Raw genomic sequence first — 26,466 nt, 5'->3', positions numbered from 1 at the left:
TGAGCCCTCCGTCCATGGAGGGGGAAGAAACGTGCCTGGAGCTCTTCCTGGCCCGGTGCGCCGCCCAGGTGAGCCGGGAAGCCGCCGCCACGGTCCCAGAGTCTGGGTCCGCATCCCGCCCCATTGCTGGGCGCTGGGTGCTGCGCACTAAGGATTCTGCCTTTATTTTCTCTCTCGTAAAACTCCTAGCGACCCTAGGAGGTGGGCTTGATTATCCCCGTCTTTCAGTTGAAAAACATAGAAGGTTCGAGAGTTGAAATAACTTACCCAAGCTTGCCAACAGAGCTCGAACCTGGTGTAGTATGAATACAAATTGGAGGCACCTATGGCTTCTTTCAGTTTGTGATTCTTACGTTTTTTGGGTTTTTTTTTTTTTTTTTTTTTTTGCGGTACGCGGGCCTCTCACTGCTGCGGCCTCTCCCATTGCGGAGCACAGACTCCGGACGCGCAGGCTCAACGGCCATGGCTCACGGGCCCAGCCGCTCCGCGGCACAAATCCGTGTCCCCTTCATCGGCAGGCAGACTCTCAACCACTGCGCCACCAGGGAAGCCCGGGTTTTGTTTCTTAATTTAAGAACTGTAGAAACGAGAGGAAGGAGTCTTCAAAAAGAAAAGCAAGGGAAAAACTTTCGGCTGGCGGGGTGGTGTCGGATTCTTTTTTTTTGCGGTACACGGGCCTCTCACTGTTGTGGCCTCTCCCGTTGCGGAGCACAGGCTCCGGACGCGCAGGCTCAACAGCCGTAGCTCACGGGCCTAGCAGCTCCGCGGCATGTGGGATCTTCCCGGACCGGGGCACGAACCCGTGTCCCCTGCATCGGCAGGCAGACTCTCAACCACTGCGCCACCAGGGAAGCCCCGGATTCTTTTTTTTTTTTTTAATTTTATTTATTTTTGGCTGCATTGGGTCTTTGTTGCCGTGCGCAGGCTTTCTCTAGTTGCAGTGAGCAGGGGCTGCGCTTCGTTGTGGTGCACGGGCTTCTCATTGTGATTGATTCTTTTGTTGCGGAGCACCGGCTCTAGGTGCGGGCCTCAGTAGTTGCAGCACGTGGGCTCAGTAGTTGCGGCACACGGGCTTAGTTGCTATGCGACATGTGGGGTCTTCCTGGACCAGGGCTCAAACCCGTGTCCTCTGCATTGGCAGGTGGATTCTTAACCACTGCGCCACCAGGGAAGTCCCTGGATTTTTAACTAGACAATGATTAGCAATGAGGTAGAAATAGTGAAGTCCCACAGCGTTTAACATTGCAAAAGGAGAGCCCACGTTGGAAAGGTTCTGAGAAAGATGAGTTAATGACTCTGTAAAGACAGTTTAACAAAAAGTTTCTTCAGGTATAAGGCCAGGGATGCAGGGAATACTCTGTAAGCATATTCTCTCGAAAGGAGGCTGTCAGGGTTCCACTGCCATAAAACATCCCCCTTTGATATCTTGTTGCCATTGCCTTAAATTCCTTGTTGAAGTTTAGTTCTTTGGGTGGAGGCTTTGTACCCTGCTAAAATGCCATAATGGGAAAAAGGAGGGGAGACACTGATAGTTGCAGATATTAGTGCTTTAGTAAGTGTGAATTGGCTGATGGAATCTTTTCTGGCTAGAACAGAAGAGGGCAAAAAAACAATGGCGAGGAATCTGGGCCATTGTCCCCCACCTCAGTGTCCCTCAGGGCCCATCTGTGGGATGGGGGTGGAGGGAGTTAGAGACTAATAACATAATTCAAAATGAAATAAGGTCAAATCTTATTTCCAGAGAATAAATGCATTCTTCTTAAGTGTTTTCTTCTAACATTTAGTCACCTCTGCCATCTGCTGGACTTGTGGTAACAGCACAGTTCAACAGGATCTAGCCAGACACTAGCTAAATAGTTTTGTGTTGGGGAAGATGCAGCACAAGGCACTGGTGACTGTTCAATTGTCAGAAGTATGATCTTCTAAGGGATGAGGTTATCCTGCCAGCAGTGGTCAAAATCTAGAATCCAGGCCTGCAACTTGGGTGAAGTGGATGGTAATATATGTACCAAGGATTTTTTTCCATAACAAAGGCCATGAATTTTACATTAGCTGCTTCCCTCAGTTGCACGCCTCTTTCCCTCGGTTGATGATAATGGAAGTTGAGCAGCCTTCCCCGGACTGGAAGTATAATACATTGATTTAAACTAGTCTTGCCATTTAAATTTCAATAACTTTTTCCCTATTGCACATTCACGTAAATGGAATGATTTCTTTTCCTTCCTTTGACTAGAAGAAATAAAGATGGCTCCTTGTGGAGGCTTGATTAGCACTCAAAGCTGTCTCCTCAGCTTCCTTCACTTACTGCTCTTCTCTTTAAAATACGAATTTAAAACTCCAAAAAAATCTTTAAATCAACTTAAGGAGTACAGAAAATCTGTACTCTTCAAAGTACACACAGTTTAGGGCATGGCTGCCAAATTGCCTCAGTTACAAAATTGGATTTAGAGTGGCAACTTACTACAGGTCTAACCAAAGTAGGGAAAACATTTTATGAAAAATGCTTTTTCTGCATTTTAAGATATACTTTCCTGTTTTCATTAAGTGTGTTGTAACCCTACAGTAGAATTTTAATGATATTTTGTGGAAAGAGCAGGGCATGAATATAAGCTACCTGAACTGCCTCATTGTGAACACACTGCCTGCCAGCCAAGGCGGCGTCCCTTTGGTGTGACATGATGTTCTGTTGTTGTGTTTTGTTTATCTGTTTTGGGAATGGCCTAGGATGACCTTGCTCCACCCAGATCACCCCTGCTCAGCCCAATTGTGCCTTATGATGTGTACATACCTAATTCATCCAATCCAGAGACTATGTTTAATTCACAGCTTGAAGAAGTCACAGAAACATCTGGCAATTTCTCATCTGTGGATCTTAGCTTCCTACCAGATGAGCTTACCCAAGAGAATAAAGAACAGACTGTCATCAGAAGCAAGCATGAAACTGAAGAAAATTGTAAAACTAAAAGTTGGCAAAGTAGGTTGCCATTACCCAGCCAACAGGACGTTGACCTGGCCTTAAACAGCAGCGGTGGGTCAAATTCCCATCCACATCTCCACCCTGGTGATGCTGACTCAGCCCAGCCCTCTCCTGAGAAACCACACTCCTTGCCTCTGGCATCCATAACTCCCATGACGCCAGTGACCCCTGTTTCAGGATGTTCTGGAATTGTGCCTCAACTACAGTAAGTTGTTGTTGTTGTTGCTTTAAATGGGTGATGCTTCTGAGTACACATTTCATCAATATATTCCTGAATGGGATGATAATAGTGTAGGGAAGAGAATTTCAGATGTCATTATCCTTGATTTTGTTAGTTCGTAATGGACTTTAGACAGTTTGGTTATCTGTAAAATGAAGCACTATTGATCTCCTAAGAGGGAGTTAAAGGTGAGTATACACAGTCTTGAAGGATTGTATTGTTTATAGTAAAGCACTGTAGTTGAAAATTGTGGCTGGAGTTGGAATAACACAAAGGATATAAAGATGTAAAATTGAATTTGATTTGCAAGTTGATTTGATATTGTGATTTCTATTTTGAGACATTTTTAAAAAGGTCTAAAGCTTAATTTTAGTCAGCTAGTCAGGAAATTTTAGAAAAAGCTATTTTTTTGGCCTTGTGGCATGTGGGATCATAGTTCCCCGACCAGGGATCAAACCCGCACCCCCTGCAGTGGAAGCGAGGAGTCTTTAACTACTAAATGTGTTATTATACATTTCACATTTAGAATAATTCTCCCCCAGGAAGTCACCCAAACCTATGAAATGAGGAAGTTAATGCGTTTTAATTATTTTTTACTTTTTATATCTGGTATAACTTAGGTTGACTTATTTCTTTTTTTAATTATTATTTTTATTTTTTTATACAGCAGGTTCTTATTAGTTATCCATTTTATACATATTAGTGTATATATGTCAATCCCAATCTCCCAATTCATCACATAGGTTGACTCTTTTCTTTAGGAATATAGTTTCCACTGTGAACCTGGCCTGTAAATTGGATCTGAAGAAAATAGCTTTGCATGCAAAAAATGCAGAATATAACCCAAAGGTAAGATTTCCCAGTAATTTTTTCCACAGTTAGGTTCTATTTAGATTTTCTTTCCTTCATATGATCATGATATTGACTCATTCCTTTGTTTTTATTTTTTAAAAAGAAAAAATTTGTTAGTGAAAAGCTTTTGGCAACACAAGTTTAATCGGCTCATTCTCTGTTTTGAACCTATAAAAAAATAATCTCATTTTCTGTGTTGAATACAGTAATTATTGAGCAGTTCCTAAAAGTTCTTTCCCTTGGCATTCAGAAAAACCTTTCAGTATGACTATTTTCAACCTGACTATGGAAATGCTAACTTTCTTACAATGTCATCATATTCTTGGAAATCATTTTTTCTAATTTTTGTCCTATCTCCTGACACCTGTGTATTTTTCCATTTACAGTTTCTCTTACCTGAGAAAGCTCAATTGTTTAAAGTGTAAAGTTCAAGTGTAAGATTCAGGGATTTTTTGTTTTCCGTCAAAGTTTAATAAAATCTATTCTTTTTTGTGTCCTCCCAAGGCCAGGCATCCCATTTTCAATGGTCTGTTTACCTAGGAAGTGGATTTGTTAATTCAATCAACATTTAACGATTTGGTGGGCTCTGTACTTAGTACAAAGATGAGTGAGGCCTGGTCCCTGCTGGGAAAAAGTTCACTGTCTTGGGTGGTGGAGGATTTATGGAGTTAGATGAAAAAGGCCATATTAGTTGGAACCCAGAGGACCTTGCCAACATCAACTATTTATGGATTAAATATTTGTTTTTCCTGTTGTGTAGTGTTGTTGCTGAACTCTGAAGTGTTGCCTGAATGTTATCGAATGCAGCTAAGCTTTCCTATTTATATTTCATGTAGCCGGCTATGATGAGGACAGAAAGGCAATGATGAGCTAGGATTTTTATGGCTGTAGCTATGATGGACCACACTACTGAGCAATCAACATTTTAAGCATATTTTATCCTCTACCATCCTCTGCTCTCCTCTCAGTTTGGTATACACAATCTGTCCAAACTTGGACTTGACAGCCAGAAAAATTCTGACTTGGCACTTAAGCTGCCTTAAGAATTTAACAAAATGAATGCCAGGTGAGAGCACTACCTTTTTAGTGAACACCTAGAAAACATTAATAGTCCTTGCTCGGCTCTGTGTCGTGCTGACTCAGGGTTCTTTTACTGTTAACACTTCATATCTGAAATTGCCAGTCTGGCCTTGGAGTGATCTGTTGTCCTGTGGAGTGGCTCTAACCCATGGAACTTTGGTCTTGCATGGTACCCACCCCAGTTTCCTTCCCAGCTTAATGGGGGAAGTCGATGTGGCAGGCCAGTGGTTCTCAGCCCTCCCCTGCGTCAGCAACACTTGGAGGACTTACCAGTGCTGCCGGCCTGGGGACCACATTGAGGACTATGGCGGGCAAGAGCTTGACAAATCAACTTTTTGTCATTCATCTTCAGAACGCCTATCAATATATGTATTCTGTTCTATATTTTGGCTGCTTTTTAGTGCATTCTAGAGTCTTGGCAAGGCTGTAACATACTCCATACTTCTTTTTTTCTCAAAGAGTCTTTGAAAGAAAAGTATATCAAAGCAAAAAGCATGGAGTCTGATAGTCGTGGTTTTAAATCTCAACTTAACTGTTTCCTGTATAATGTTGGAAGTTAAATAACCACTTCGTTTCCCTGTGCACTAAATGGGAATTATAATGGATTCAACTCAGTCCTGTCATGAGGTTAAGTGCGTTAAAACCTACAAAGCTCTTAGCATAGGGTCTGAAACATAACAGGTACTTAAATTTTAGCTTTACTATTATTATTCTTACCTGTTTTTTCTAAGTATGTACATTTTAGAATCATGATCATTTTGTTAACCTTAACGTGGGAGAATAGACCCAGACAGGTTTTCGTTTTCCCATTAAATTTCAATTTATTCAACACTGTTTTCATGTCCAGCCCAGCTGGTCAGCTGGAATAGTGTTAACCCCTAGCAGAGGCTAATTGTCCTTTTGGCTTCTGTGTGTAGAGGTTTGCCGCCGTCATAATGAGGATCCGAGAGCCCAGGACTACAGCCCTGATATTTAGCTCTGGGAAAATGGTCTGCACAGGAGCCAGAAGGTAAGAGAAGCCGTCCTCCCACACTACCAGACAAATAATTCACTATGTAAAACAAGGAAGGGTGGCATTAAGGTTCTAAAACACATCGTAGAAGCAAAATACTTTGCTAAGGAGTTAAATTCATGAAATGCCAAATTTGGGGTTAAAAACATTCAGCCTCATAATACGGACTTATATCCCACTTTACAGTCCCCCATAGTGAAGGGGGCTTTACTAGGCTATTACAACTTGTTTCTAAGGTATATTTTAAAAGAAAAAAAAAAGGCTATAGTAGTGGTAAAGCCTGTTATAAACCTGGGAAAGAAGTTCTTGTGTATTTTCCTCATTGCAGGCAGAAGAATGGATAGAACTTTTTACAGGAGGGAAATTAGACATTTCTTGACCACTAGCTTGAGCATTCACTCAGGAGGCAATCTCTTACAGGCTCATCTTTCCTGGATCTCATGCAGAGGTAGCCATGTGCTGATGTAGATCCTTTCACCATAGAACTAGTGGGAGAGCTGCTCTTCCCTCTAAGTGTTAGAGGATTAGTAGGAAATTATCCTCCTGAAAGATAGTACCAATTTCTCCTCGCTCGAGAGATGCACCTAGTGTTCATTTTCTCTGGTAAACAGTGGGTGTTAATATTGTATTTTATATTTGCTAAATTGATTGGCAAAAAGTTGTTTTAATCACATTTCTTTTCACTTAGTAGTGAGACTAACTTTTCGTAAGCATGTAAACTACCTACTGTATCTTTTGCCCAATATTCTATGGAGATATTTGTCTTTTGGTATTTAAGTATTTTCACCATTTTATACCACAAATGTTTTTCCCATATTAATGTTAGTGGTATTTTATGGGGTTTTTTTAATGCAATTTAATTTTGTGTGTGTATGGTTAGTCTATCCAGCTTTTTTTTTATGGTTTCAATGTTTGGCTTCATGCTTAGGAAGGCGTTCTCCACACACAACATGACATAAGTATTGACCGCCATATATTTTTCTGGTTTTTTTCAGGTCCTGCTTTGTATTGAAGAAAGGAGGTTAATGTTTTGACTCATCTAGAACTTTCTCTGGATGATGGAAATGTTCTGTATCTGTGCTGTCCAATGTGGTAGCCTTTAGTCATATGTGACTTTTGAGCACTTAAAATAAGCTAATACCACAGAGGAACAGAACTTTTTATTTAATTTTAATTAATTTAAATTTAAATAGCCACATGTAGCTAGTGGCCACCATATTGGGCAGAGCAGGTCTAGAATTTTACTTCAATATAAGATCATTTTTTTTCAAATGCCCAGTCAGTGTCCCAGTACATTTATAGAAGAATCTATTTTGCTGTATTTCTCCTCCACCTGTTTTTACATGTTAAGTTCTTTACCTGTGTCTGAGTAAGTTTGTGGCCTTTCTCTTCTGTCGATCTGTGTATCCTTTGACCTAGAAATCTCCATTTTTAAGTCATTTTTGGACAACTCTGCAAGATAACTACAAGGATGTTCATTTCAGCATTGTTTAAAACAGGGGCAGAGGGCTTCCCTGGTGGCGCAGTGGTTGAGAGTCCGCCTGCTGATGCAGGGGACGCGGGTTCGTGCCCCGTTCCGGGGGGATCCCACATGCCGTGGAGCGGCTGGGCCCGTGAGCCGTGGCCGCTGAGCCTGCGCGTCTGCAGCCTGTGCTCCGCAACGGGAGGGGCCGCAACAGTGAGAGGCCCGCGTACCGCAAAAAAAAAAAAAAAAAAAACAGGGGCAGAGGGAACACATTTCTAGCAATACAGTTTTGAATAAATCATAAAATAAAATTATTTAGCCATGTATAGTATATTGAGTTGGAAGGATAAGTTGTGGGAGGGGAGAACACACAGACTCATGAGTTTTTTTTTCCTAATTCATGAGGTTTTTTTTCCTATCTGAATTTATTTGGTTCTCAAAATCTGATAGTGAAAGCTTGGATGGTGAGTTCAGATTATAAGAGATATTTGTTATCCAAATCTATCTGGTTGTTGAATTTTGGATAGAGAGTTGTCAAAGTTTGGTTAGTATAAGAGATATCAGAATTATCTCCAAAAATTTAACCAAACGTATTCTCTTTAGTTGCAATAATCAGAGTTTGCATAGTGCAGGATACCTGCCTTTGCACAGAAAAGTGCAGAGGAGCCAAATTTATCAGTGGTAATTACCACTGGTGGTGAAATTTCGAGGTTCTTAACCTATTTCCTAATATTTGTACAAGAAAATGTATGTAGATTTTAACTGTTAGTTGTTTGGGAATTTCTGTGTGATACAAGAAACTATAAGGCTATGCAAATTCTTGAAATTTGACCTTATAAATATTAGCACTGTGGAAGATGTAATGGGTCATTTAGGCAAAATGTGGTTTTTCAAAATGGAAACCACTTATTTCACTGCTGTCTTGGGGACACGGCCTTGCTAGGGACTTTTCAGGAGTTGGTAATGGATGAGGAGAATCAACATGAGATGAGGTGATGTGAAAATGGCCCAGTGTTGTGACAGATCTAGATTGGGAAGAGACTCTACCGCTCGCTCCCTTTTGTCCAGGCAAATAAGTTCAATCTGGCTTTTCTTTAACGTACTTCTGATTTTCAACTTAAAGGTGGGGATAACCCATAAGAGTGGGTGGAATTCATAGGATTCCCCCACCAGGTGTTGCCCCTGTTTGGCAACCCCTGCTACTCACTTTATTTTGGCAGTGACCATTGAAAAGTATCTGATGAAAAATAAAGCCCCAGATCTCAGGATTTCACATTCTCTGCCATGGATTTAAGGGTGGAGTAGGACAAACATTTAGAAGAACATAGCCACACAGTTGGATGAATCTATTTCTTTCTCATATTGAGTGTGAGTTGAATGACAATTGTGTGAGAAAACCTGAGCAACATTGGGCAGATTTTGAGGTACTTTCATGTTTTTCTTAAAGTATATAATTTGTCCCATAAAGTTCCAAGTCCTGGCATCCTATCTATGCCACTCAGCTGGCACATAACTTACTTCCTCGTGTTGATTTTTTTTTGTATGTGTGTATGTGTCCTTATTTTTGTTACTGCTGTTCCCATCTAAATGGCACACACCTTTAGACCAGAAGCATGATTCTAAAACCTTAGTGAGCATCACAGTCACTGGTAGGCTTGTTAAGACAGAGATTGCTGGGCCCCAACCCCAGAATGTCTGCATGTCTGATGTGGGACCTGGGACTTTGCATTTCTAGCAAGTTCTCAGGTGGTAATACTGCTGCTGGCCTGAGGACACTTTCTGAGAACCAGCGGAATAGTTAATTTCATCTAATAACACTTAAAACAAGTAAAAGAAAAAACTACCTTATATGTGAAAGATGGCAAATGAAGACAAAAATCTGTTTATGATTCAGTTCAACAACTGTACATTGTACCATACCCTTTTCTAGGTGCTAGGGACAAAAGTAGGGGAGGTAGGTCCTTCTCCTCAAAGTCTATAGCTTCCTAGTATACACTGAAAGATAAACACGGTACATATGCTAAAAATACAATCAGGGAAGTGTGTGAATAAAGCCCAGCTAGTTAGCAGTCGTAGTGATTAAGACATCTTTAATTACATTTGCCGTTCCCCAGCGAAGAGCAGTCTCGACTGGCAGCAAGAAAGTATGCTCGTGTGGTGCAGAAGCTGGGCTTTCCTGCCAGATTCCTCGATTTTAAAATTCAGAACATGGTTGGAAGCTGTGATGTGAGATTTCCTATTAGGCTGGAAGGTTTGGTGCTATCCCATCAGCAGTTCAGTAGGTATGATTGTTGCATAACTTAACTCTGAGTTTCCCAAGTTATTAAAGTTCTATTATGGGCTGCTTATATAATGTATTTTTCAGAGAAATATAATTTTTTTAAAAACTACAAGAAGTGAAAAGGTTAAGATGCTATACCTAAGTCCTCGCTGCTTACCATGCGTGTCCAATCTTCTGCAATAGTGGTTCTCAAAACTAAACTGCCTAGCAATCACCTGGGCAGCGTATCAACACACATTCCTGCCTGGGCTGTGGTATGCAGAGATTCTGCTTGAATCTGCAGTCCTAACAAGCTCACAGGTGATGCCAGCGCTGCTGTCCCGAGGCCCACATCTTGAGACTCCCGGATGTATAGATTTCTAAACAAATCTGGCTGGGGGGTGGTGGCAGTGGCCAGAAGAGCAAGGGGTATGACATGGATGAGGTAAGTAGGAAGGGCTGACAGCTGGTGAGGGGAGAAAGGGCTGGAGAGAAGATGAAAAAAAAGAATGGCCGTAGCACGTTCTCGGAAGACAATCCTATCTAGTTTTTGTCCTGTTGAGTTTGTTCAAGGGTTTTCTTTTTCTGTGTGTAGCTGTAGCCCCCACTATTGTTTGTTCTTTCACAGATTCATATTCCTTTGGGAGTATCTCTAGGCTGCCTGGCTTCTTCACACGTAACGTCTCCATCTCAACAGCAAATGCGCCTCCTCCTCCCTCAGCTGCTTCGGTGCTTCTCCCAGCCTGCTCAGGCCCTCAGAGAGCCGTGATGGAGGGTGACCGACAAACACCAAACGCCGCCACCCCTTGGGATATACACTTGGGGCCAGGGCACTTGAACTGCCTTCGAGTCACAGATGCTCTTAAATTTTCATGATCTAACTTGAACTGAAGTCCTTTCATTCTACTTTTCCGTCCCTTTGCCTTTGAGCAATCATTCTGTTTAATAGAGTAGAGAGGGATCACATAGCTCTGCTTTCTCTAACATTTGTGAGCTGACATTTGTTAGCTCTCCTTTGAGACATGACCTAGACAGAAGTTACAAATTGCCTTTTTCTTCCCCTAACTTTCCAAAAAAATTTGTTCATTCTGAGATTTAGCTTTTATGATACTTTTCAGGCAATATTTATTTTCCCCTTGATTATATTTTCTTTTTTCCTCTGCCTCAATTTTCTTCAGCATAGGCTTATTGAGTGCCTATGAGGTACCCGCTGAGTTCATTGGGAAGTCCCCCATGCAAGACATATTGCCTCTTTATGTGTCCTTTTCTTTCTTCAATCTTGGAATAACTCCTGGATTCATAGTAAAACCTTCATTTTTAAGAGTCTCTCAACTCCTGCTTCATCTTATCTTCCAGATCCTCAGCCTTGCACCTCCTGTCTATCTTTCTTGGAACCAACTTTTTCTGAAAGTTGTTGGGAAAGATGTTACCAGGGTCTTTTTCCTTTCGTAATGTTCACATTTCTAGTTGTGGCCTTTTCTTTTTCACTTAAAGCAGTTCCTTTAACATTTCTTGTGAAGCTGGGTTGGTGGTACTGATCTCTTAGCCTTTGCTTGTCTGTAAAACTTTTGCTCTCTCCATCAAATGTGAATGACAGCCTTGCTGGGTAGGGTATTCTTGGTTGTAGCTTTTTCCCTTTAATCATTTAAAATACATTGTGCAACTCCCTTCTGGCCTGCAGAGTTTCTGCTGAAAAGTCAGCTGTGATAGCCTTATTGGAGTTCCCTTGTATGTAACTTTTTGCTTTTCCCTTGTTGCTTTTAATAGTCTCGCTTTATCTTTAATTTTTGCCAGTTTAAAAAATATTTATTTATTTATTCATTTGGCTGCATCAGGTCTTAGTTGCAGCACACAGGATCTTCATTGCGGCATGCGGGATCTTTTGTTATGGTGCATGGGCTTCTCTCTAGTTCTGGCATGCGGGCTCCAGAGTGCATGGGCTCAGTAGTTGCAGCGCATGGGCACAGTAGTTGTGGCACAAGGGCTCTCTAGTTGCAGTGCTTGGGCTTAGTTGCCCCACGGCATGTGGAATCTTAGTTCCCTGGCCAGGGATTAAACCCACATCCCCTGCACTGGAAGGCAGATTCTTAACCACTGGACCACCAGGGAAGTCCCAGTTCTTGCCATTTTAATTACAGTGTGTCTTGGTGTGGTCCTCTTTGGGTTGATCCTGTTTGGAAGTCTCTGTGCTTCTTGGACCTAGACGTCTGTTTCCTTTCCCAGTGTAGGGAAGTTTACAGGTATTTACATACCAAAGACTTTTATTTTCTCTTTTCCCTTTTAGTGTCATAAGATTTGGCTGGAAGATTAGATGGAAACATTTCTTCTGTGCCCCAGACTTCACTTTCTTGGCTCGAACCTTGTAGTTCCCATAGAAGTTTCCCAGGGCTCCAGCTACTATCATTGTGTCCCCAGTGTCCAGAAGTGGTTTGTGGGTAGAAGTCCTGACAGGCTTTCTGCAGTAAGGTAGAGTGATGTCCCAGGAAGACATGTCCACCCGTAATGACCTCCACGTACTTCAGATAGGTAGCCTCACCACTGTGATACGTCTTGCTGGCGCCAATAAGAAGTTTCGCATCTGCTGTGGTATGGGTCTTATTCATTGCAGAATGGAATGGAGCTTTTCTTTGTGACCTGGACTCACCCTTTAAGTGCAAAAATTCACATGTATTATATATAGTGCTCCATTTCTCAGATTTCTTCATTTTCTTATATCTCCGTTACCCATTGTTTTGAGAATAGTTTTATTTCATCAACTTCTTCTTAACTACTGACTTCTTTTTGTAAGCTTCTCAGGCCTTTCTAGGAATCTCTCCTCTTCTCTCTGGTGGAGTGTGGGGAAGCAGTTCTTAGCCCAATCATCCTTTGTTCCTCAGAGAAACCAGCTTACATTTAATAGTAAATATGAGTGAGTTACTATGTATAGGAACAAATCCTGAATTTTTAAAACTTGGGATGGTTTAGGTTTCTTTCTTTATATGGCATCTGTCCAAAGACAAATTACAGTGGTCTAGAAATTTTTTTAGGTCCTCTCCACTAAAAATGTTAACTTTAGCAGTTTATAAATACATACAAAATGTGCTCATTACTGTAGAACTTGGAAAATTTGGAAAATGTGTTATGTATTTTTATTGATAGACTTTTTTTGACAGATGGAGAATATTTAACTAACAAGATCTTGAAACATTAGATCTGATGTCCTAAATTATGTTGATCTATAGCTTAATTTCTAATTTTAATTTCATTTCCAAGTGAAATGATTTTCACTTGGAAAAATACTATGACCAAAAATGAATTCTATTCTTGATGGCCACAGAAATTACCTAGGACACTCAAGACTGCTTTTATCACATGGTCAAAAGGTTTTTGGTAAAAAAGCTTTTGAAAACTGCTTTTCAGTACACACTGGGTCTCAAATATTATGAGAAAGTAGTTGAATAGTGCTATTTTTAACCTTTTTCTTCTATATCTTAACAGTTATGAACCTGAACTGTTTCCTGGCCTTATTTACAGAATGGTAAAACCACGAATTGTGTTGCTTATCTTTGTATCTGGAAAAGTTGTGTTGACAGGTAAGTTCTAAGATTCTGACTTTCATAAAATTCAATAGCTATGTGTGTGCTTTGCTTTACCTTTTAAATAGCTTTATGCACTATTATAAAGCAATTCTTGGTATTTTAGAATACCTGGGGAAAAAAATGAAAAGTAGAAAGAAAGATAGCATCATCCATTGGCCCCAATAGTCAAACAATATAACTTTTTTCCATGTTTTTATGTCACTTTGATATGTATATACATGTTTACATCCTGCCTTTTAACATTATAACATATGTAGCTTAACTCATTGTTACAAACTCTTAATGAAGGCTTCTGACGGCTGAATAGTGTTCCAACAGAAGGGTCAACAAATCTTTTTCTGCAAAGGGCTAAATACTAAATGTTTTAGGTTTTCTGGGCAGTAGAGTCTCTGTCACAACAACTGAACCCTGTCATTTTATTGTGAAAGTAGCTGCAGACATCACATAAAGGAAAAGGCTCTGAGGTGTGATTTTAATGTAATTCGTTTAATTTACATATATCAAGTAATTTTCTTCCTCTTCTTCGTTTTTTTTTTCCCCAACCATTTAAAATATAAAAATCAGTCTTAGCTCACAGGCTATACAAAAATCAGGCAGCAGACTAGGTTTGGCCAGCAGATCCAAGTTTCCCGACCTCCATTCTAACATGTTGTTCCATCAAACTTATTCTCCCATTGTCAGGTGTTTATATGTTCTTTCTTTGCTGCTTATAAATGACACAAAACTTTGGCTGTTTTTATGTGTGGGATCATTTTATTAGTGTAAATGCTTAGAAATTGAACTTTTGTTTAAGGATTGGACCATTTTTAAGGTTCTTAGTACAAATTACTAAATTGTTTTAAAAAGGGTTATATATATATACATAGAACTGTATATATATACAGTTCTCCTATATCATATTTACATTCCTACCAGCAATGTTTCTTAAGTGTCTTTTACGAACCTCATCAGCATTCAAAACAAAAATGTACAAAAGAAAACTTTAACTATATAAGTGAAAGTGATCTCACTGCTTTAACCTCACTGGTACTCAGAACTAGAAATTGATCACTTTTCAACATATCCTGTAAATAGCATTTTATCTTTTGTAAATAGTATGTACATAACTTACTCCTTTCTTGTCTACTTAGTTTTTTTTAAATTTCTTTATGTTAATTTTTAAATTTTAAAAAATTTTATTGGAGTATAGTTGATTTACAATGTTGTGTTAGTTTCAGGTGTACAGCAAAGTGATTCAGTTATACATATACATATATTCATTCTTTTTCAGATTCTTTTCTCATATAGGATATCACAGAATATTGAGTAGAGTTCCTTGTGCTATACCGTAGGTCCTTGTTGGTTATCTTATGTATAGTAATGTGCATATGTTCATCCCAAGCTCCTGATTTATCCCTGCCACCCACGTTTCCCCTTTGGTAACCATAAGTTTGCTTTTGATATCTGTAAGTCTGTTTCTGTTTTGTAAATAAGTTCATTTGTATCATTTTTGTAAAATTAGATTCTGCATATGAGTGTTATCATATGATATTTGTCCTTTTCTGTCTGACTTACTTCACTTAGTATGATAATCTCTGGGTCCATCCATGTTGCTTCAAAGGGCATTATTTCATTCTTTTTATAGCTGAGTAATATTCCATTGTATTTATGTACTACATCATCTTTATCCATTCCTCTGTCGATGGACATTTAGGTTGCTTCCGTGTCTTGGCTATTGTAAATAGTGCTGTAGTGAACACTGGGGCGGGGGGTACATTATCTTTTTTAATTCTGGTTTTCTCTGGATATATGCCCAGGAGTGGGATTGTTGGGTCATATGGTAGTTCTATTTTTAGTTTAAGGAACCTCCATACTGTTCTCCATAGTGGTTGTACCAATTTACATTCCCACCAACAGTGTATGAGGGCTCCCTTGTCTCCACACCCTCTCCAGCATTTATGGTTTGTGGACTTTGATAATGGCCATTCTGACCAGTGTGAGGTGATACTTCATTGTAGTGTTGATTCGCATTTCTCTGATAATTAGTGATGTTGAGCATCTTTTTATGTGCTTTTGGCCATCTGTATGTCTTCTTTGGAGAAATGTCTGTTTAGATCTTCTGCCCATTTTTTGATTGGGTTGTTTTTTTTTTTTTTGACATAGAGCTGCATGAGCTGTTTGTATATTTTGGAGATTAATCCCTTGTTGGTTGCTTTGTTTGCAATATTTTCTCCCATTCTGTGGGTTGTCTTTTTTTCGTTTTGTTTATGGTTTCCTTTGATGTGCAGAAGCTTTTAAGTTTAATTAGGTCCCATTTGTTTATTTTTGTTTTTATTTTCACTAAGGATTTGTATGAGTTCACCATAATATCAAAAGTAACTACTTTATTTGTGATTTTTTCCAGGTGACTTATTTTTACATAAAGAAGGTTTTTAAAATTCTTGAAGTAAATGGTTGAGACTCTTTTCCTTATTCTGCTCTGCAGTAGTTATTTCCACTATTTTATCTTCCAGGTCACTTATCCGTTCTTCTGCCTCAGTTATTCTGCTATTGATACCTTCTAGAGTATTTTTAATTTCATTTATTGTGTTGTTCATCATTGCTTGTTTCCTCTTTAGTTTTTCTAAGTCCTTGTTAAATGTTTCTTGCATTTTCTCTATTTCCAAGATTTTGGGTCATCTTTACTATCATTATTCTGAATTCTTTTTCAGGTAGACTGCCTATTTCTTCTTCATTTGTTAGGTCTGGTGGGTTTTTACCTTGCTCCTTCATCTGCTGTGTGTTTCTCTGTCTTCTCATTTTGCTTATCTTACTGTGTTTGGGATCTTCTTTTCGCAGGCTGCAGGTTCGTAGTTCCCGTTGTTTTTGGTGTCTGTCCCCAGTGGCTAAGGTTGGTTCAGTGGATTGTGTAGGTTTCCTGGTGGAGGGAACTAGTGCCTGTGTTCTGGTGGATGAGGCTGGATCTTGTCTTTCTGGTGGGCAGGTCCACATCTGGTGGTGTGTTTTGGGGTGTCTGTGGCCTTATTATGATTTTAGGCAGCCTCTCTGCTAATGGGTGGGGTTGTGTTCCTGTCTTGCTAGTTGTTTGGCATAGGGTGTCCAGCACTGTAGCTTGGTGGTTGTTGAGTGAAGCTGGGTGCTGGTGTTGAGATGGAGATCTCTGGGAGATTTTCGCCGTTTGATATTACGTGGAGCTGGGAGGTCTCTTGTGGACCAGTGTCCTGAAGTTGGCTCTCCCACCTCAGAGGCACAGCCCTGATGCCTGGCTGGAGCACCAAGAGCCTTTCATCCACACGGCTCAGAATAAAAGGGAGGAAAAGTGGAAAGAAAGAAAGAGGGTAAAATAAAATAAAGTGAGATAAAGTTATTAAAATAAAAAATAATTAAGAAAAAAAATTTTAAAGTAAAAAAAAAAAAACCGGACGGACAGAACCCTAGGACAAATGGTGAAAGCAAAGCTATACAGACAAAATCTCGCACAGAAGCATACACATATACACTCACAAAAAGAGAAAAAGGGGAAAAAATAATCTATCTTGCTCCCAAAGTCCACCTCCTCAATTTGGGATGACTCGTTGTCTATTCATGTATTCCACAGATGCAGGGTACATCAAGTTGATTGTGGAGCTTTAATCCGCTGCTCCTGAGGCTGCTGGGAGAGATTTCCCTTTCTTTTCTTTGTTCTCACAGCTCCCAGGCTTCAGCTTTGGATTTGGCCCTGCCTCTGCGTGTAGGTCGCCTGAGGGCGCCTATTCTTTGCTCAGACAGGACAGGGTTAAAGGAGCAGCTGCTTCGGGGACTCTGGCTCACTCAGGCCAGCGGGGAGGGAGGGTTATGGAGTGCAGGGCGAGCCTGCAGCGGCAGAGGCTGGCGTGACGTTGCACCAGCCTGAGGTGCGCCGTGCTTCTCCCGGGGAAGTGGTCCCTGGATCACGGGACCCTGGCAGTGGCGGGCTGCACAGGCTCCCGGGAGGGGAGTTGGGGAGAGTGACCTGTGCTTGCACACAGGCTTCTTGGTGGCAGCAGCAACGGCCTTAGCGTCCCAGGCCTGTCTCTGGGGTCTGCGCTGATAGCTGCGGCTCGAGCCCATTGCTGGAGCTCCTTTAAACAGCGCTCTTAATCCTCTCGCCTCGCGCACCGGGAAACAGAGAGGGAAGAAAAAGTCTCTTGCCTCTTCGGCAGCTCCAGACTTCTTTCCCGGCCTCCCTCTAGCCGTGGCGCACTAACCCCTTCAGGCTGTGTTCATGCCGACAACCTCGGTCCTCTCCCTGGGATCCAACCTCTGAAGCCCGAGCCTCAGCTCCCAGCCCCCGCCCGCCCCGGCGGGTGAGCAGACAAGCCTCTCGGGCTGGTGAGTGCCGGTCGGCACCGATCCTCTGTGCGGGAATCTCGCCGCTTTGCCCTCCGCACCCTGTGGCTGCGCTCTCCTCCGCTGCCGCTCTGAAGCTTCCCCCTCCGCCACCCGCAGTCTCCGCCCCGCAAAGGGGCTTCCTAGTGTGTGGAAACCTTTCCTCCTTCACAGCTCCCTCCCTGAGGTGCAGGTCCCGTCCCTATTCTTTTGTCTCTGTTTTTTTTTCTTTTGCCCTACCCAGGTACGTTGTGGGGGGGGGTTTCTTGCCTTTTGGGAGGTCTGAGGTCTTCTGTCAGCGTTCAGTAGGTGTTCTGTAGGAGTTGTTCCACGTGTAGATGTATTTCTGATGTATCTGTGGGGAGGAAGGTGATCTCCGCGTCTTACTCTTCGGCCATCTTCCTCTGCTTCTCCCGGAGACTCTTTTCCGTACCATTCTACTGAAGTTTACAATTTTTGCCTTATTTTGTCTGACTTTTTCCACATTTTAGTCTCCTGTACCAGGATGAATACCAAGTTTATATGGTACGAGCCAAATTGATTATACCCCACCCCCAAACAGCTAGCTAGACATCTTAAAACTACATGTTCTCCTCATTATTAACTTGTGATGACTCCTTTTGACCTTTATTTTTATATATGGGTCTGTTCTCCAGTCCTGCCTTTGCTCCAGAAATATGCTATGATAATCCTATTATATTTATACTATGTTGTGGTTATAAATGTGCTTTAATTCTAGTGGTCTCTATATCTGATAGGGCCAGTTTCCCCTCTTTATTCCCCTCTTTATATCCCCAGTTTACTTCTCTTTTATTAGCTCCTCTCAAATATTTATTCTTCCAAATAAACTTTAAAATTTTATAACATCTTACCCCATCTAAAACCAATTGAGATTTCTGCATTAGCTGAATTAATTTGAGAAACTTTCTATCACTCAGCATCCAAAACCACGGAGTATCTGTTGTTAAGTCTTCTTTTAGAACTCAGTAAGCTCAGTAAGTTTTGTAGTTTTCTTTTCTCTAAAAAGTAATCTAATGTGTCTTCAAAGTGGGGAAAGCCTGTTTGGAATTCAAGAGCCTTTTGAATACAGCAAAGCTGCAATTCCTCAGATGCCACCGATATAGTGTCTGGAATAATTAAGACCTCCTAGTGACTGACATAAAGTTTCCCTCTATACGTTCTGAAGGAAGGGGAAGAAGTCTGCAAAGTAAATGGAATAGAATAGATATTGGAGGCAAATATAGGGCCTACTCAAGGGAATAAACTTCAAGACCTTTGGAAGGATGCTTTCATCTATGTGCTATGTATTATTATGAACTGTCTTATTAAAAGTGCAAATTGCCAAGTACAGGCTAAGTTCCTATTACAGGTACACCAGAACAAGTTTCTTTAAATATTCTTAATTCAGACCAACTTTCTTACCCCAAATCAAAAGGAAAAAAAAACTTTCATGTGCACATTTGCTAGAAGTTTCAAATCACACAAGTAAAGGATTGTCAACACACAGTCCAGAAGACCATACAGTATACTTCTCTTAAAATTTGTTAATGCGTTCAGCCCAAAGAACAGGCAAAGCTAAATTTCTTCACTCTTGTAAGACATAGATCATCACTTTTGTGAAGAGGCGGAAAGAGATATATTGATTGAAATCCAAATTTCTGCTTATACGTATTGTGAAGTAAAAGCTAGCCAATGTCTTACTACTAAAATATGGGTAATTACCATCTATTGAGTTTTTTTCCCCTGTTTATGCCATATTGTCTTAAAGTACTTTACCTAGAACAACATGGCTTAGGTTGCTTTTGCTCCAAACCTAGAGACAAATGCTCCTTATTCCTTAACCTTAGTTACCTAGACTCTTTTCACCTGCAAGTGGGTTAAAAACTCAAGGACCCAATTTTGGGTGTACACCTGGGGAAAGGGATCAAAGAGGCTTCCTTTTAGCCTTGACTCTAGAACTTCAGCTGGGGATGGTCGTGTAGAGCATCCAGTGGAGTCCTAGAGGCTCCCATGGTCTAGTCCAACATGGCAAGACTCGGCAGAGCTGTTTTAAAATCAAGGTCCCAACAAGGGTAAGTAACTTTTGCCTAGAAAGTGTTAGAGTATTGAAATTACAAACATACTTTGAATTTCACTGTATTAAATAGTGGATCCCAGCTCTCCCCTAGGTAGGAGCTGTAGAACACCAATGTACATAAAACAAATGGGTGGCAATTTGAAACTTTTGTATCACATGCCACTTGCAGGGTCTTTGAAAATAATTTATCCTTGTAAAATTGTCTTGTTCCCTTGAGGTGCCAAAGCTGCAGCCACCATGTCTAAGTCTACATCTGAATGAATGGTTAAGTGAGCTGAGGCTCTACTATCCTACTTTGTCATGGTCCCAGACAGCAAACAGCGAAGGGACCTGGGTCAAGCTTAACACTGCTTTTCCAGGTCTGTGCTGCTTTTCTATGGCTAATGTGACATTTAGGACCAATGATTTTTCTCAAACCATGGTAAAATGAATAGTATAGCTAGGATCTGCTGCAACAATATACAATGAACAGCAAATACGTCAACTTCCACTTCTAAGATGAGACGTAATAGAGTTCTGATATGTTGGGCACTCATGTGCCAGGCACTATGATGAGTAAGGGCTTTTATGTGGGTTCTGGTTAACTCTGTGAGGCTGTACTTAATATCTCAGTCTCCTCACCTGTAAAATGAGGACAATGGAGGGCTTCCCTGGTGGCGCAGTGGTTGAGAGTCCGCCTGCCGATGCAGGGGACACAGGTTCGTGCCCTGGTCCGGGAAGATCCTACATGCCGTGGAGCGGCTGGGCCCGTGAGCCATGGCTGCTGAGTCTGCGCGTCCGGAGCCTGTGCTCCGCAATGGAAGAGGCCACGACAGTGAGAGGCCCGCGTACCGGAAAAAAAAAAAAAAAAAAAAATGAGGACAATGGAGAGATCAAGTAACCTTAACGATGTCAAGCAGCTATACGTGCTGCACATGCCTGGCTTCAGAGCCCACCATCTTCTCGTACTCACCGTCCCCCAGCTCTTTCGATGTCTGTGAAAACGCCTGTGTGGTCTTTTGGGCACCTTCCTCCTAATCCTCCTTGTCAGCTAAGGAATGATAAATACTCTCTTAGTGGTGAGAGGCAGCAGGTGTGTTGGCTAAGAGGCTGAGCTCTGGAAGCCAATTGTCTAGTTTGAATCCAAGCTTTACCATTTATTGGCTGTGTTGACCTTGGGTGAGTTTGTTCTCCACCTTGATTTCCACATACGTAAAAGTCGGGCGCCCATAGAAGCTACCTGCTAAGTGTTATGAGGAGGCAGAAGAACAAGGCCTGGTGTACAGTAAACATGGTGTAAACGTTAGCTGTTATTACCTCCCACTCTTCTTTTTTCCCTAGCATTCAAAAAGGTGAAATTTTGCTCTCATGCCTTGCCCAGATGATAGGAATATGAAATTTAAAGAGGCTTTAGAAAAATACTTCACGCACTTATTTCCTTCCAGCATAAAGAACGAAGAAGCTGGATCTTTGTCACCAAGGGTCACTCTCAATCAGTTAGATGTCAGTGGTTCTTGGAAATGAGTAGGTCAGAGGGCAGCATAAAAATGGCAAGACTTAATAGTGAGTGGGCCAGAGACAGAACAGGATATCCCCGTCAATCATTACTGGGAATCCACCACTAATAGTGACTTAGTATATACTGTAAAATGTATACCTTGAGTGATTAAATGCTGGGGGTTTTTGCAATTTGTAAGATTTTCGTGCACACGCGTATGCTATCACTTGGAAAAATAAGATGTGTAGTTGTGACTTGGTATAAGAATAGTATTGTAAAATCCAAGTAGTATTGGAAAGTGATATTTGGGCTGGCTAAGGGGTAGGGATGAGCTTACAAACCTTATCGCCAAGTGATAGATATTTAAGAAACTTTGGGTGCGTACCAGGTACATATTACTGTTTTGGGTGCTGAGGATGCCAAAGCAAATATAACATACCCCTCATCTGGCAAAAATCCTGCCCTGGTGAAGAAGAGAAATTACGTGATACTGGTTCTCACAGAACCAAATAATAAGCCATGTGTTCATGGGCCAGCCATCCCAGCATCCCTAACCCTGAAGTACATTCTTCTAGGACAATAATAATGGCTTAAATCTTGTTAAATGTTATGGTTTGCAAAGGACTTTTTGCAAAAACTTGCTCATGTAACCCTTATAGTAACCCTATGAGAAGGCTGTTGTCCTTATTTATAGGTAAGGAAATGGAAACTCAGAAGTTAAACAATCTGCCTGTGATTTCAAACCTAGTTAGTTGTAGACCTTGCATTTGAGCCCATATGGTTTGATCTCAAGCCAGTCCTTTCTCCAATGCACCAGCCACAGAATTTCTACCTCATTTGCCGCAGTTAGGAATGGCGTTTATCCCCCAAAGTGGTGGTCATCGTTACTTGAAGGAAAGGAGTGGTAGGTTTTGCGTAAAAGACAAGGATCATATATATAATCAGAGTCTGGTGCTACAAATTGGGATGTTTGATTATAGACTGATTGACTATGGGGACAATTTAGGTTTCCTCAAAATTTTTATGCCAGTACTTCAGTGAGGAGATATTTCACTAAATTGACCGAATCCCCTCGTTGGGATTTACAATTCCTGGCAATGTTTATTTGATGACTTTTGGTGTAAAGGAGGGAACACTGGATACATGAGGTCTTCCCTCATAGCTGATACTCATGATTCAGGGGAACTTCAACTTCTTAGGCCTCGTTTTCCCACACAGGAAATAAAAAACTTGTACTAGATAATTTCCCTAAAGCCCTTTTGTGTCTAAAGTTGTTTTTCTATGATATAAATTAATGATCACTCTCAATGTCCATTCCCTCTTGGGTGATGGGTGTTTTCTACTTTCTAGGGGATGCCAGAACGTTATACTCTTTTGGGCTTGAATGTAGTGCTCTTAGGTATGATTTTTTGTTTAAGTGTTACAAAAAAAACCCAAAGTACATGGTTACCCAAAATGCTGGACCTAGATACTCTGTTACTCAATTAAATATAAAAAGAACCTTAGTTTAGGGGAGGGGGGGCATTGGGTGAATGTGTGTATGTTTGCTATACCTATTATACTTCACTGTCTCCCAATCAAAGCTGTTCCATTCAAATGTATCCAGAAGCTGAAAAAGTCCATCAAACCAGAGGCAGAGAGTCTTTTTATAGTAGTGTTTTACTTAATTGCTTCCCCAACTCACTTTTTGGTTTCTACAAAACCAATCTCTTTAGAAACTAAAATTTTAGTGCTATAATTAAAATTTGCTGAGACTTAAGGGATTTTTCCTACCTCAGAGGTACAGAGTTTCTGTTAAGCATGTCAATAATTCACCTTCCTCCCCACCCCACATCGTTGAGGGTGGAGACTCAGAGAGTAAATTTCTTCGGCAATGAATAAGTAACTTGTTGCCCTTACCTATCCCACCCCCCCGGTGTTAGACTTATAAGTACTTCATTTTTGATTCTTAAATTTTTTTAAATTTATTGAGGTGAAATTCAAATAGCACGAATTTAACCATTTTAAAATGAACAGTTGAGGGGCATTTAGTTCATTCAGAATGTCGTGCAACCACCGCATCTAGTGCCAAAACCTTTCCATTACTCCAAAATAAAGTCCCATATCATTAGGCAGTTTTTCACCATTTCTCCCTCACCCTAGCCCCTGGCAATCACCAGTCTTCCTTCTGTCTCTGTGAATTTACCTATTCTGGAGACTTCATATAAATGGAATCATACAATATGTGACCTTTCATGTCTGGCTTCTTTCACTTAGCATAATGTTTTTGAGGTTCATCCAATTGCAGTATGTATCAGTGCTTGACTCCTTTTTATGGCAGTATAATATTACATTGTATGTATCTACCACAACTTGTTTGTACATTCATCTGTCGGTAGACACTGGGTTGTTTCCACTTTGGGGCTATTATGAATAGTGCGGCAATGAATATGCAGCTACATGCCTGTTATTTGTTTGAGTACTTGTTTTCAATCGGGGGGGGGGGGCGGTATATACCCAGATACCCAGGAGTGAAATTGCTGGGTCACATGGTAATTCTTATTTTAACATTTTTGAGGAATTGCCAAACTGATTTCCATAGCAGCTGAACCATTTTAAGTTCCCACCAGCAATGTGTGAGGGTTCCAATTTCTCAGTCTCTTTGCCAACACTTGCTATTTTCCATTTTTTAAATTATTATAGCTCATCCTGGATTCTGAATCCTGATTTCTACCTGCTTCTCAAATCTGGTGATCCTCATTTTGGTAATTCCCTCTCACTAGTCCCATCCTTCAACCAGATAACCACTTCTCACAGGTTATTCCTGCTCTCTCACTGAGCCTTCCCCCTTGTTTATAGTTCTCAAGAACGAGTCTTTACCAACTTAAACTACCTCCATTTTTCTTCATGCTAACAGTTTTTATATTTTCATTTATCTCCTTGCCTCCTGCCCAATAATATCAGATAATAGTTTCCCGATTAGCTGACAGTTCCACATAAACATAAATACCACCAGTCCTTAACCCTTAGCATAATGTGCCTGCATAGCTTTGAAAGGGGAAAGTTAGTAGTGGTGGTTGGTGGTGAGAGACGTGAGTAGGGCTGACTGATAATCTCTTTCAAGGGTGGGGACTGTCTAATTCACGTTTTTATCCATCTTAACTCCTAGAGCATTTATAAGTAAAGAGCTCTTGAAACTTTAAGGGTAACAATGGTACCGTTTTCCCCTCTAATAATCCCTTCCCATATACTGAAATTTAAAACTTTAGAATAGTTTGTCTCAGTCAGTATTAGGGAATCAGCATGTTAACTAGACATGAATAGATCAAAGGAAGTTCCTTTTGCTGGTAGCTAAGTGCCCACAGGTGCTGATGAAGGTCATGTTCTGTGGTCACATTCATGACACACTGAGAGATAACATTCCATATTTCATACTATGCCCTAGGAGGCCAAAGACATACTGATACTGGAGAACTCTGCTCTAGGGTATGTGTTTGTGGGAACGTAGCTGTGGTCACCAAATTCTTTTGTCTTTACCAGGAATAAATGTCACTTCTCAGGTACACCTAAAGAGATGTTATTGTATTAAAAGTAACTGGAGATGACAATGAAGTTTTAGTCTTAAGAAAATTTTTGTATTGTTTTTAATGATTATGTAAACTTGGATTTCTTTATAGGTGCCAAAGAACGTTCTGAGATCTATGAAGCATTTGAAAACATCTATCCTATTCTAAAGGGTTTTAAAAAAACCTGAGTATATCATTCAACATCTCACAGTATGTTGGTTTGAATATGTGCAAAAGCCCAGCACAGAAACAGCTGGATTACAGATATTCCATGCACATTTTGACTTCAGTTATTAAAGTGTGATTCTGTATGAGTAACCATGCCTAAGAAATGAAGAAACTTTTTTTCAAAATGACTCATGTATGTTATTTTTAAAATGGAAAAAGTAAACTTACTTCAGAATTTGAAAGATTTAGGGCCTTGCTAGAATGATACTGTAACATCATTAAAATTTAATGCTTTGCTCTTGTTAAAGATGTAGTACATTAACATGTGTTCTCTAAAAATACATAGCAATATATAGAAATTTCAAATAACTGCATAAAACAGGATAGAAAATTGTCTATTTTTTGCCTTTTTAAATATTGAGTAGATGATCCGGGCCATTAGGTACGGGCCTGTGAAGGATCCTGTCAGAATACAAATGAAACATGGAAGTCTGAAAACTTAAGAAAAATTAAATAAACATCCTTTTGTTTGAAATGGTCAGAGAAAATTATTTCTCTCCCTTAAAAATAAATCTTAAACTTTCAGGAACCATTCAGGTTTAGTATAAGGTCTACTTTGAAAACAGTTTAGGGATTTTGCGCTTTTTGGGCGTACTTTTATAATCCTATGTAATTGTATTAAAATAGATCAGATAAGACTAAGAGGCTGGAGCAAAGAGCTCAGCTTCAAGACCTAATTAGGTTGTGGAATCAGCCGCATTTGATGGAGAGGTGGAGATTAACAGGGAGGGATGGGCCAACAGGAGTCATGGCCCTTGTTCCCAAGTGGGCAGTGATTGTCTTTCACTAAGATGAGGAGACATTTGTGGGGAGGGAGAGTTCAGGGTTTTTTTGTTTTATTTTTGTTTGGGTGGCACCGTGCAGGCTTGTGGGATTTTAGTTCCCCGACTAGGGATTGAACTGTGGCCCTCAGAAGGGAGAGCTTGGAGTCCTAACCACTGGACTGCCAGGGAATTCCTGAGAGTTCAGTTTTAATTTTAGTTTCCCAATTGCTGAGTTTGTTGGTGGTCACTGTACATTACTTTAAGTCTAGTGTAGGCAGTTATGAATTTGGGGGTATGGAACTTGGGAGAGAAGCCCTAGCTGGAGAGAGAATTTAGGGCAGTCATTAATTTACAGCCTGCCAAAATAATCCTTGAGAATCAGTGGTCTTGATTATTTGACCTATGAGCCTAATTTTTTTTCTTCTGTAGTTTACAGGCATATTCAAACACTAGTTACTCTGATATAATCCTCCAACCCACCCTATTTATCCCCACAGAAAAGAAATTTGGAGTCATCTAACCATGTTAAATTCTACCTAGTTCAAATTCTTTAAGATACGGCCCAGAGAAGGGGTGGAATGCTGGACATAAAAATTTATTTTTCA

General features: G+C 40.6%; 1 protein-coding gene across 1 annotated transcript; it reads left to right on the top strand.

Annotated features, from left to right (window-relative positions):
- Positions 1-25,216, top strand: TBPL2 (TATA-box binding protein like 2). The gene is made up of 7 exons (XM_032623700.1): positions 1-68; positions 2,725-3,182; positions 3,959-4,046; positions 6,047-6,138; positions 9,721-9,888; positions 13,344-13,438; positions 24,981-25,216. The coding sequence occupies exons 1-7, from the start codon at positions 15-17 to the stop codon at positions 25,055-25,057; spliced, it is 1,032 nt and encodes a 343-aa protein (XP_032479591.1). The 5' UTR covers positions 1-14; the 3' UTR covers positions 25,058-25,216.
- The last annotated feature ends 1,250 nt before the right edge of the window (positions 25,217-26,466 follow it).

Source organism: Phocoena sinus, chromosome 2, assembly GCF_008692025.1.
Source record: "Phocoena sinus isolate mPhoSin1 chromosome 2, mPhoSin1.pri, whole genome shotgun sequence".
In the NCBI taxonomy this organism is placed as follows: Eukaryota; Metazoa; Chordata; class Mammalia; order Artiodactyla; family Phocoenidae; genus Phocoena; species Phocoena sinus.
This window is presented reverse-complemented; position numbering and strand designations above follow the sequence as displayed.

What these genes read in the sequence shown, in the direction of transcription:
- TBPL2 (XM_032623700.1), top strand. Translation starts at nt 15, where the DNA reads ATGGAGGGGGAAGAAACGTGCCTGGAGCTCTTCCTGGCCCGGTGCGCC. An exon ending in TGGCCCGGTGCGCCGCCCAG is followed by an intron (nt 69 to 2,724) that starts GTGAGCCGGGAA and finishes GGAATGGCCTAG; the next exon opens with GATGACCTTGCTCCACCCAG. An exon ending in TGGAAAAGTTGTGTTGACAG is followed by an intron (nt 13,439 to 24,980) that starts GTAAGTTCTAAG and finishes ATTTCTTTATAG; the next exon opens with GTGCCAAAGAACGTTCTGAG.